Genomic DNA, 12,918 nt, shown 5'->3' with positions numbered 1-12,918 from the left:
TTTAAAAAAACTGAAACTAAAACAAAAAGGTTGGCACGTTCCTTTAAAGTAAATGTTAAATTATTATGCTTAAATCATCATTTGTAATTTCAAGTACACTTATTTTGATGTGTTGACTAACAAAGATGTAAAGTACTTCATTATCATTTTAACTGTAGTGCGATTAATATGTATTCAATATTACATTTCAAGTTGAAGTAGAATGTGATGATATTCCCTGTTCAGATTGTGTGTGTGTGTGTGTGTGTGTGTGTGTGTGTGTGTGTGTGTGTGTGTGTGTGTGTGTGTGTGTGTGTGTGTGTGTGTGTGTGTGTGTGTGTGTGTGTGTGTGTGTGTGTGTGTGTGTGTGTGGGTCTGTGTCTGTGTTTGTGTGTGTGTGTGTGTATCCTGGTAAACCCTACATTATGGGGACAAAATGTCCTCACAAAGATGGCAATATTCAAAAATCTTTGCATTGGTGGGGTTTTGTGTGATGGTAGGTTTAGTGTAAGGGGATAGAATATACAATTTGTACAGTTCAAAAACCATTATGCCTATGGAAAGTCCCCATATAACATGGAAACCAGGTGTGTGTGTGTGTGTGTGTGTGTGTGTGTGTGTGTGTGTGTGTGTGTGTGTGTGTGTGTGTGTGTGTGTGTGTGTGTGTGTGTGTGTGTGTGTGTGTGTGTGTGTGTGTGTGTGTGTGTGTGTGTTACATGAGGCATGTGTGTTTGCTTACTCAGTAATGACTGCATTACTGCCTAACAGCATATTAGGTTTGGTTTCCAAAAGAATGCCTTTAAAAGGCAAAGAGGCTTGCTCTTTGCAGACATATGGGGTCGTTTACTATCCACCACGCACTTTAAGGGAATGTGAGAGAAATCTGTAAAACTTTCATTTCAAACACAGCATCTGCCTTCCTTTTTAAGTACAAACTCTATGCATTGTCTTTAATTATGCGCAGGCCATCTCTTTATGGTGTACAGCAGATGGTGTCAAAGAATGGCTGTGGTGCGGTGTATGTCAACGCCATTGGATCAGTCACTGTTTATTTGGGTGTCTGGATCCAGCAATAAACATTTACAATCATGCAGCACAAGTGAAAATTGGTGACAAGTCACTTCACCAGCCCACTGTGAAGTTAAAGTGGCAGGAGGAAACGCACACACACACACAACACGGCACTGACAATTGTTACAACTGAGGAAATCTAATTTATGCTACATGTGTATATAAGATCTTTCACATATAAACTGTTCTATCCACTATGTCAGTCACTCCTGTCATAGAATTGATGTTTGCTTTACAAGTATCACAACACAAAAGAGCTATTAAATAGATTTGGTGGTAGGCTTCTTGGAACATAAATCATGTGTTATTGCTAACTATCCACTCAAAGCTTAGACCTCACTGTACAGCAGGCTCTCAGTAGAGGGCGCTAGAGCATAAATGAATGCAACATCAGTCTTTCTATCCTGTAGCGCCTCTAGGCGTCTGAAGCTCAAGCCCCTCAAGCACACCATTGAAGATTGACTCCATTACAAATTACAAGTTTACTTTACTTTTTATTACAAGTATTAGTCCTCAACACCTGAGCACTAGTCCTCAACATCTGAGAGACATGCCAGTGAAAATTGAAAAGGAGTTGATTCAATCACAAAAAAACCTAACCTAAAAAATGAAATAAATCAATTGACACAGCAGCCTCTTAAACCTCGACAAAAAGTCTCAGTGAAGCTCAAGTGCTCATAAAGGGCGTAATCCAAGATCTTTCAGAAAAGTTTCTTCAAAATAACAGATAATATAAATAAAATAATCACCGTCTGCAGTCATGTCCTCATGGGGGAATATGATGTGCATCTTGAGACAAAGCAATGGCGTCAGTGCAAGTTGCTTTCAGTTAAAAAACAGCTCAAAAATTTGGTTTAAATTTTGTTTTAGCGTCTGTGAAATCAGTTGTAGTAGGCCCTAGTCTTGTTGATAAGTTTGGGTAAAGGCTTAATGCAAAAGTTACAGTACCGTCAATGCCCTTTAGATGGCGACATCACATTTTTGTACCAGAAAAATGAATGTGTGCGTGTGCGTGTGCGTGTGCGTGTGCGTGTGCGTGTGTGTGTGTGTGTTACATAGATTTTCTTTAAATATTTCTTCATCATTTCTTAATCTTTATGTAATACATATATTTAAGAAGTGAGTTTAATTCAATTTCAAAATGGGTGTAGGATGGAATAACATTTGCAAATTTTTGCTTATAAATGAAACATTTTCCATATAAAATAAATAAATAACAATATACTTCAGGGGTCTATTTTAATTATCATTATAATAAAAAAATAATGTATTTTAAAAGAGTGTGTAACATTGAAAGAATCAAATATGTGAGAACCTAGATCAAACCACAATTGTTTGGAAATAGGGCAACCAAAAAATAAGTGTACAAATGTCTCCTCTGCTTGTTTACAAAAAGAACATGAGCTGTCAATGTTCAAATATTTAGAAATGTTAGAATTAACAGGATAGCATTTATGGAAAATGTTGAAATGTGTTTCTTTTGCTTTATTGGAAATATAACATTTTCAGAAAAAGTTCAGTGCCATGAGTAATTTCATTACACGTCACATATTTGGAGTAAAGAGTAGGCTACATAAAATTGTAGTCAAGTTGCTCAGGAAAACCACAAAGTAGCTAAAAAAGATAGGCTTACTTATGTACAGTAACTACACTTAGGGTAGAGGACTGTGGGGGGTTTTAATGTCATTTTGAAAATATAATTATATTTTCATTAAATATCAAGTACTCCCTACCTACAAGCCTTGCACTTCTCATGTCATATAAAATAATTTCCCCCACTCTACCCTACTCAAATACTTTACACCACTGTAAGAAAGTTGTAAGTGTGATAGGCACCTTTGGACCCATACTGGCCAGATGGTTGAGAACCATTAAATTAAACTAAATTGTCTCAGCTTGGTCAGGCTGGTCTGTTCACATGGTAGGCTACATGGATAAGGCTGCAACAAACTATAATAGCCTACATTTAGGTGAAATAAATTATTTCAATAAATATTTCATTTTAAATAGGCTATTTATCATAACAAACAACTCGTCCAACATGTTGTTCATTGAGCTACTGTAGGCTGCTTTGTTAAAGTCGTGCATTTGCATTTGTTAAAAAAATTAATCGCTGAAAATTCAATTTAGACCAGATTTGTGAAAGAGGTGGACTTTAGGACCCAGATGACTAAACAGAATGCAATCACATGACCGTCATGTTCAAATAGAAGAAACGATGCAAATCTATTGAAGAGCAAAAGTGGACCGCTTTGTGCAAAAATGACAGAACGAAAAAGTTTGAGCAGTTGTAATATTATTTCCTGACACTTTACATACAATAACGCGCTGGAATCATAATGTCAAACGGAAGAGGGTTAGTCTACTGCGTCCGATCAGTTTGATTTAGAGATGAAGTCACAAATAACTTTAGTTTTAATAAGTCTGTGCTTGATGCCAATAGTTCTTGTGTTGGTAAGTACCTGATTCAAAGTATACGTCTATCACCTACACACTGATCAATTAGTTTTCATTAGGCTAAGAGATACGTAATTATTCTGAAGTGAAGGCTATTTTAGAAGAGCCAAATTCACGTGACAGCATACCCACGGTCATAAACCTGGAAATATGAGGGGAATTTAAAAATTGTGATTTTTTTTAGGCATGGCTAAGTAATTTAAATTGTATGAAGTGAATTTATAGTGATCTTCTTTTTTTTCTTCTTCTTTTTTTTTTTTTAAGTATGTGCATTGTGAGTTCATATTGTCTACTGTTTAGTATAGTTAAATGTTTGTGGATTCTTCCAACTTCAAACACCCTGCACATTTTTAACTACATGACTTTTCTGTTTTAAGGCAGATTCACGCTCATTTTCCATCGACTACAAGAACAACTGCTTCCGAAAGGATGGGAAACCATTTCAGTACATTTCAGGAAGCATCCACTACTCCCGCATCCCTCGGGACTATTGGAAGGACAGGCTGCTCAAGATGTACATGACTGGACTCAATGCAATTCAAGTGTACGTGGAACAGAGTGTCAGTGCAAACATTAAGTACAAACTTGTGTTACACATCTTGCCAAAATTCTTTTAAATGTTTTCATGCAGGTATGTGCCGTGGAACTTCCATGAGACTGTGCAAGGTTTGTTCAACTTTGCAGGAGACAGAGATCTTGAGTACTTCTTGAACTTGGCCAATCAGACAGGGCTGTTAGTCATCCTGCGACCAGGGCCGTACATCTGTGCAGAATGGGAAATGGTGATGGTTATTTCCTAATGTTGCTCAATTTTATTGCTTTAAAAGGGTATGTTTAGCAATAGGCCGATGGTGTCATGCGTCTCCGAATGTGAATGAGAATATATAGGAAGTATATTTTTTTAAAAATAGCACATCCAAAAATAATAATTTTCTTGTATTCGCCTTCATAGCGTTCCAAACCTAAATTACTTTCTTTCTCCAATACAACACAGAATGAGATGTTTAGCAGAATGTTCATGCTGATGATCCTTTCTGTACAATGAAAGTGAATGGTGACCAGGGGCTGTCAAGCTCCAAAAAAGACATTATAAAAGTAGTTTACAGGATTTATGCACTATATTCTGAAAAACCTGGCATCATACGCTAACGACTCACAACAAACAGCAAAAGATATTTGTGCCTCATTGCTAGGAGATGCATGTCAAATAAAAATACTATTGCTGCATCCAAAATCACATTCTGTGTACTAGGTCCTACACTCGGTTTAAAACTTACTTTGCAATTATTAACAAGTATGTTATGTATACTTGTTAATATACTTTCTGCGAAATCTGCCAAATGATTGCCAAAAATCTGCAGACTGGCTGTAACTTTCGTCAAAAAGTTCTGAAGAGGGCCTGCCCTTACATGCACAACTTTAATGGAACCGCCATTCTTAATCCATAGGGTTTAATATGGAGTTGGCCCACCCTTTGCAGCTATAACAACTTCCAACTCTTCTGGGAAGGCTTTCCACAAGGTTTAGGAGTGTGTTTTTGAGAATTTTCGACTATTCTAGACGTGCTAGGTCGAGCACTGATTTTGGGCGAGAAGGCCTGGCTCATAGTCTCTGCTCTTATTCATCCCAAAGATGTTCTATCGGGTTGAGGTCAGGACTTTGTGCAGGCCAGTCGAGTTCCTCCTCACCAAACTCGCTCATTTATGTCTTTATGGATTTTGCTTTGTGCACTGGTGTGCAGTCATATTGGAACAGGAAGGGGCCATCCCTAAACTGTTCCCACAAAGTTGAGAGCATGAAATTGTGCAAAATGTATTGGTATGCTGAAACATTAAGAGTTCCTTTCACTGAAATTAGGGGCCAAGCCCAACCCCTAAAAAACCAACCCTATACATAATCCCCCCTCCACCAAACCTTACATTTGGCACAGTGCAGTCAGGCAAGTACCGTTCTTCAGGAAACCGCCAAACCTAGACTCGTCCATCGGATTGCCAGACAGAGAAGCGTAGTTGTTGTTCCCAGTTGCTTCCAATTTGTTACAATACCACTACAACAGTTGACCGTGGAATGTTTAGTAGTGAGGAAATTTCATGAATGGACTTACTGCACAGGTGGCAACCTATCACGATACCGCGCATGAATTCACTGAGCTCCTGAGAGCAACCTGTTCTTTCACAAATGTTTGTAAAAGCAGTCTGAACCCATGACTTTGTCAATTGTCAATTGTGATTTTTTTTAAAATTATTATTATTAAATTCAAATGTAATGTTTACCCAATAAAATATTTTAGAGTTTGGCATAACTAGAAAACCATTAAATCAATATAAGAATGGCCATGGAGTCTTTTTTTTTTTTTTTTGTTATTTTACATGACCTTTGGGTGGGTCACGATAACATATTTGGTTACTTATTTATCCAGGTTTTACAAGACTGAAGAGAAAGAGAAAAAAAGACAACTTAAATTCACAGTGGTTGAGACTGGGAATTAAAATGAGAAATCTCTTAGATGTTTGCTGAGGCCCTATAGTGGACCACTGTTAGTATTCTGAAGACTTGGAAAGTTGTGCAAGGATTTGATTTATAAAACTAGTTAGAATGAGTTCTGGTCACAGCACAAAAGACAGCTGTGTGATTGTTATTTTGTGAGTTGTAAATTATGGGTTCTTATTTGTCTGATAGGGTGGTTTGCCTGCCTGGTTGCTACAAAAGCCAAACATTATCCTTCGTTCAGCTGACACAGGTATGTGTTACTTCTGTATGAGACATGACTTCACATAGGCTCAGGCCTTTCTTTAATGCCAGTGTTTGTCTCTTTCAGAGTATTTACAGGCAGCGAGCGACTGGTTGGCCGTGCTGCTCACTAAGATGAAACCATGGCTTTATCAGAATGGAGGAAATATTATCAGTGTGCAGGTACAATGTAGAGCTAGCATTTCATATGCAAATCTACAAGTATTACAAGACACATTTGTCCAACGCAAGGTAGAGTATAGTCCCCAAATGAATGGGTCAGCCCCCCTGGATAAACCTGGTGTGACATTCTCAAGGATACAATGCTGACAGCTGGGTTAGAAGCTACAACTATTTTGTTACCAACTGAGCTATTTAACTACTATGCTGCTTCACCCACAGAAAAATTAAAAATAAGCAATTGCGTATAATAACAAATAACTTATTACAGGGATTGTTGCTCATGTTTTGTATGACTGTGAGCCCGTACACAGTAATTATGGTTGGTGTTGACATGTAAACAGTGCTTTAGTGAATAGACAAGTATGGTTGTTGAAGTCTTTGTTTTGTGCATGTTCACTCTTTTATCAGGTGGAGAATGAATATGGCAGCTACTTTGCTTGTGATTATAACTACATGCGGCATCTTCACACTCTGTTCCGTTTGTTCCTGGGGGAGGATGTCATTCTCTTTACTACAGATGGGAACACTGATAAAGAGATGAGCTGTGGCACACTTGAGGGTCTGTACGCCACTATAGACTTTGGCACAGGTAAGGCAGAAGTGACATAATAGAAATTAATTCTGTTAAGTCTTTTGAATAAGACACTGAGAGCCATTTATTCCCAAAACCAAGAAGGCAATAAATTGTCAAATATTTAGATTGCTAAAAACATTATAATTTAATGTATAGAACAAATTGTAATCTAGTAAATGCAATACACTATATACATTTATATAAATCAATATAATTAAATTATTAAAAAATAATAATGATTATTATTATTAATGATTACTACTACTAATAATATTACATTTATAATAAATAAATATTATTAAAGCATTCATAATGTGATGTTATGTCTAATGATTGTTTTATTATTGTGTAAAAATACATCAAAAATAAACTTTCAAATAAATATTTCAAATTTTTAAAAGTTACTTCATATCAGCCATGGACACTTAAACATAAACGTATCAATATCTGATTATTAAAAAATATATATTGTTCAGTCTCTGTATTGCCCAAAAAAAAACAGTAAATACGCAAGCTTGCATGTGAAAAGTTCTTGTGATGCTATTAATACTGCAACTATTTTTCCGGACTTTTCAGACACCAATATCTCTACGGCCTTTGACCGACAAAGGAGGTTTGAGCCTAAAGGCCCGCTGGTAAATAAGATGTTTGAGAAAAAATTCATGTATTGATTGTTTGTTTTTCAATTTCTTGAGCTGTAAAAAGTGGCAGTGATTCATGGGCTGGTAAATGGGATTCATTTCAGGTAAATTCAGAGTTCTATACGGGCTGGTTGGATCACTGGGGAGACAAACATGCTTATGTGGACACTGACAAAGTGAGCAAAAAACTGGGAGAAATGTTGTCCATGGGTGCCAGTGTGAACATGTAAGTAATATTTTTCTATAGAATAGTAAGTGTAAACCCATTCGTTTTTTATATAAATTCAGAAAACAAGTTCATATTACATTTTTGCTGTACTGATGCATAAATTGCGGGTGATCAATTGTATAACTAATACAACATTATAATTCAAGGGTTTTTTCTAATCACAGGTACATGTTTGAAGGAGGAACAAACTTTGGCTACTGGAATGGTAAAACTGCTATCTCATTGCACCTGTTCCCATATCAATGACAATATCTGATAATGCTGTCGTCTCAATGTGACCTGTAATGTTATCACTCATAGGAGCGGACCACGATACCAGGTTTCGGTCTGTGGTGACCAGTTATGATTACAATGCACCTTTATCAGAGGCAGGAGACCCCACTGACAAACTGCTTGCCATCAGAGATGTCATTAAAAATGTAAGAACCTACATAAAGTACATTCTGAATGTACTAGTATACATGTATGACAGTATCCAATTTACAGGTGAAAAATAGTTGGTAGGACTGGAATACATGATTGTATATATTATTGTTCAAAAGTTTGGGTTCAGTATGTCTCTTATGTGAAATATTATTACAAGTTCAAATCAGTCTTTCAGTCTTCAGAGTCACATGATCCTTCAGAAATCACTCTAATATGCTCATTTGGTGCTCAAGAAATATTTCTTATTAATATCAGTGTTGAAAAACAGTTGTGCTGCTTAATATTTTTTAAGCAGCACAACTGTTAAAAAAAGAAACTGATAAATGTTTTCAGGATTCTTTGATAAGTATAAAGTTAAAAAGATCAGCATTTACTTGAAATAGAAAACTTTTGTATGGTTATACGTGTCTTTAATGTCATTTTTAATGCATCCTTGCTGAATAAAAGTAATTTAATTAATTTAACCCAAAAAAAATTAACATTAACCCAAATTAATTTTTGAATAGCAAATCATTTTTTATATGTTATTCACATGTAAGAGTGACAAACAATTTATGAATAATCATTATATATATATATAAGAAAATTTCGGTAACAATTTTTTGTTAATACTGTTCACCAAGACTATCTAGTATTTGTAACTAGCCTCTTTTGTCTAACAAAACAGCAATCATTCATATGTAGTAGTAATAACGAGTTTTTGCTTTCAGTTTCGTGATATTCCAGTTGGTCCCCTGCCTCCAGCCACCCCAAAGTTTGCTTATGGTTTTGTTACACTTCAGAAGGTGTGGATATTTCACATTGCAAAACCTTATTCATTTGCATGATTTCTCGCCCATTCAAGTCATGTGTTCTTCCATAGGTTGGCAACATTAGCAGCTTGTTGGATACGCTGTCACCTCAAGGTCCAGTACGATCTCAATATCCTTTGACGTTTGAGGAGATTAAACAGGTAGGATATTTAAAAGAACATAATACAGTCCATGGGTGAAATTATGATGCATAATGTTTTATGTTGTTGAGTTTATCCAACCAGTGAAGGCAAATGTTGTATTTTTTCATAACGTAGCTATGGATGTGGATGTATGGTTTGGGCTTTGGAGGCTGGTCTTGGATAAGTGTAAAAGCTGGTCTGAGCTTGTGTTATGTCAATTGTGTGCAGTACTATGGCTTCATGCTTTACCGAACGACACTGCCACGGAATGTTCCTGAGCCGACCCCTCTCATCTCGCCCCTCAATGGCATCCATGATCGTGCATACGTCTCTGTGAATGGGGTGAGCAGACCACTTGTTTTGGTCACGCTAACACAATGTTTTGTTTTTGCCATGGTTAGTGAGACACTACAACAGTGTGTGAATTACCAAAAAACACTGTTTGCTGGTTAAAGGGATCGTTCACCCAAAAAAATCATTTACTTGCCCTCAAGTTGTTCAAATCTATATGTATTTATATCTTCTGCTCAACACAAAAGCAGATATTTTGAAGAATATGGGTAACCAAACCAAGTCCAATTGACTTCCATAGTTTGAAAAAAAAATACTATGCAAGTCAATGAGGCCCATCAACTGTTTGGTTAACAACATTCTTCAAAATATCATCTTTTGTGCTCAGCAGTAAAAAAAAAAAAAAAATTTAACTATCCCTTTAAAGTTGCACTCCTAGTGTAACATTTTTTACACTTGAAGAAAGGAATAATACTTTAGAAAATATGTTTAAATTAATGTTTGCTCACATGAAATGAAGACTTTATTTTACATAACATGGGGTGGTTAACAGGTAACAATAGGAATTATGTATGACAAAATCACATGGAATAAAAAACTTTGGCTCGAATGCAATGATACAATGTCCTGCCTGTCAACATATGTATTTCCATTCCATCCGCACACCCTGTTCGCGCAGATATCACACGTCATCACAGCGCGTTCTGTAAGGCTATGCAGAGTTGCAAATAGACAGTCACTGAGCGGCACAAACAAACAGCAGTTGCCTTTTACAGTTCCTCCTGAACCAAAACAATGAGCTTATGCTGCTTTCATGGCATATCATAACCATTACGATGAGATGGCAACCCAAGATGTATTTCCCAGAGCTGTTCATGTCCTCAGACTTGGATTAATGTATTTTGTATTTATATCAACACCTAAATGAATCTGCAGAAATCATGTAGTGCAAGAGCTCTGTTCGTTGTTTAGGTTATGTGCTTTGAGACATGAGGTAATTTAACACCATCTGTCATGACGCTTTACAGACTCTGCTTTGTTCATGTGTTTTGGAGGAGGCGTGGCTTTGGAGATGCTCTGAAGGAGGGGTGGGATCTTCAAAATGGCCTACCCTACCTTCAATGCATCCAGGCCAGTAGGTGGCGGTGACTATTGTGTGAAAGTAGTACAATAGTCAAGACTATTGTGTGATTAAGATGAGCCACTGAAATGTCTAGTTAATTAAATTAGTACTAATTACAAAGTTTGCTTTTTTACGCACTTCCCACGCTAACTTCCCTCCGCCTCGTTCACTCGGAGTGGGTAAATTTAGTGCACTGCAAGTTGCTGTTGTGACGTCACGTTCGTGTTGAATTGTGGTCTATGGATCTGTCTGAAGTGTTCATATGAGTAGACTCGTTCATGCGGTCAAAATTGAGGGGTCAGGGTCTTGAAATTATTACATTTATAATAAATGAACTTCCCCCGTCCACTTGATGAACAGCTAGTAAGGGCCATGTGTAGTGTGCTTCACTGGGCATTCCGCCATTTTAAGTGAGATTTTAATCCGTAGGAAGTGCAGAAAGCCATTGAAAACAACAGAGAATGAATGAGAATTGATACATCACTTTACAGGAAGTACAGAGGGAAATGTACTGTAGTGATGAGGCTCTGGCATTATTAATAATATAGTTTAATTAGTCCCAAGTGTGGTTTGTATACAGATGTTTGCAGGTATATAGTATGCAAGATGCAACAGTGCAACTATTATGATTATGGTTAAATAAGACAAAATACATATCTAACATAACCAAAGTATGTTTATTTTCAAATGCAACATCTTAACAGATATTTATCACCCAGTGCAGCACTTTCCATTGACAATTTATATTGATTAAATTAATACCTTAATATTTATTTAAATGCACATGAATGTATTATTATACCATAACAAACTGTTTTTGTTTAAAAGACAAATGATTGCCTGAACAATTAGTTTAGTTTGAAACTAAGCTTGTCTATGAGCAGGTGTACATAGGGCTTATGGAGAGGGACACTGCACTGGTGATAAACGTTACGGGACGTCAAGGGGATCAGTTGGACTTACTCGTGGAGAACATGGGCAGGGTTAATTTTGGCAGTTATATCAATGATAATAAGGTAAGTTACGCTTAATATAAAATTAAGGATTTGCTAAGATTGCTTAAACCATTTGAGAAAATTCCATTTAGAATAAATAAAATGATACATTGTCTATTTCCTCTATTTTTTAGGGTCTCTTGGGTAACCTCATTTTAGGAAATGACGTCCTCGCTGATTGGTCGATCTACCCCCTGGACATTGACACTGCAGTAGCCAATGGCTGGCTGCAGTCAGCTCACTCAAGGTCACGGATGGAAGCCGGAGATGGACCAATGATCTACTCAGGAACCTTGAAGCCTACAGGCCTTGCGTGGGACACTTTTGTAAAACTTATTGGATGGACTAAGGTAAGGCACAGTATTCATATAATGAAGAATATCTAGTATTTGTTATTGTTTGAGATTTGAATAACTTTATTCTAGTTGCGTAATTCTCTTTTTCTCTTTCAGGGTCAGGTATGGATAAATGGGGTGAACTTGGGAAGGTATTGGCCCCAGAGGGGCCCCCAGCAGACGCTGTATGTCCCCGGACCTTTTCTTAGTGCCACTCAGCCAAACAACATTACAGTTCTGGAGCTGGAAAGAGGTCCATCACACAGCAGAATCCTGTTTATGGACCGGCCTCAGCTTAACAACGCTGGACAGAAGACATGACAACATACTAGAGCCTTTATCTGCATTATCTCTGCTCAAAACTATCAAGTACAGAGAAATCATAATACAAAATACATGAAAATACACTGTAATGTTTGCCACATTTGCTCAATTTACTGAGAAGTTGATTTCTTAAGAAATGGAAAATACAAAAATTTTCCACAAAGCAGAAATTCATTTTAGTACTTTATATGACAAATCTAAGAATGTGCATTAAAGTTAATCTGTTTCAAAAGAAAAATATTTAAATGTTTAATATTTAAATATTTAGAATCATAACATTATATTCAGCTTTTTGTGCGGTAGGCATGATGTAAAATATTTTTAATAAGATAAAAGCATTGTAGCCACTCAGAAATAAATTAATAATAAAATAAGTTTTAAAAAAAATGATGTTTTAATTTGATTATAGCTGTCTGTGGCATCAATCTTCTTTTTCTTTATACAAATCACTGGTCTGGAAACAATAATAAACAAAAAAAATTCAAAACTGGATTCCAGCATGACTGTATTAGTACAATCTAAAACTGCTGCTAATCCAGATGGAGGTATTGGTGGAAGTGATTCCTCTATAGTTTTGCATTTTTTAAACACAAAACGCACCAGGACTTCACTTTACAATTCTGAAT

The 12,918-nt window shown here is 36.5% G+C and overlaps 1 protein-coding gene across 2 annotated transcripts; it reads left to right on the top strand.

Moving 5' to 3' along the window:
- The first annotated feature begins 3,252 nt into the window (after positions 1-3,252).
- glb1l (galactosidase, beta 1-like) lies at positions 3,253-12,778 on the top strand. Of its 2 annotated transcripts, none has more exons than XM_067443555.1 (16): positions 3,253-3,504; positions 3,885-4,051; positions 4,139-4,289; positions 6,187-6,247; positions 6,326-6,420; positions 6,829-7,009; positions 7,571-7,629; positions 7,740-7,861; positions 8,029-8,069; positions 8,165-8,283; positions 9,001-9,075; positions 9,153-9,242; positions 9,453-9,566; positions 11,523-11,654; positions 11,768-11,983; positions 12,086-12,778. In XM_067443555.1, the coding sequence occupies exons 1-16, from the start codon at positions 3,442-3,444 to the stop codon at positions 12,287-12,289; spliced, it is 1,890 nt and encodes a 629-aa protein (XP_067299656.1). In that variant the 5' UTR covers positions 3,253-3,441; the 3' UTR covers positions 12,290-12,778. The 2 variants fall into 2 exon arrangements, with proteins under 2 accessions (XP_067299656.1, XP_067299657.1); XM_067443556.1 differs by having other exon boundaries at positions 3,889-4,051; positions 12,086-12,775.
- The last annotated feature ends 140 nt before the right edge of the window (positions 12,779-12,918 follow it).

The sequence above is a fragment of the Pseudorasbora parva genome, chromosome 5 (genome assembly GCF_024679245.1).
Source record: "Pseudorasbora parva isolate DD20220531a chromosome 5, ASM2467924v1, whole genome shotgun sequence".
NCBI classification, from domain to species: domain Eukaryota; kingdom Metazoa; phylum Chordata; class Actinopteri; order Cypriniformes; family Gobionidae; genus Pseudorasbora; species Pseudorasbora parva.
This window is presented reverse-complemented; position numbering and strand designations above follow the sequence as displayed.

Excerpts from the sequence above, each read along its gene's own strand:
- glb1l (XM_067443555.1), top strand. The coding sequence starts at position 3,442 with ATGAAGTCACAAATAACTTTAGTTTTAATAAGTCTGTGCTTGATGCCA. Across the intron at positions 8,070-8,164 it reads AAACTTTGGCTACTGGAATG|GAGCGGACCACGATACCAGG; the intron begins GTAAAACTGCTA and ends TATCACTCATAG. Across the intron at positions 11,984-12,085 it reads AACTTATTGGATGGACTAAG|GGTCAGGTATGGATAAATGG; the intron begins GTAAGGCACAGT and ends TTTCTCTTTCAG.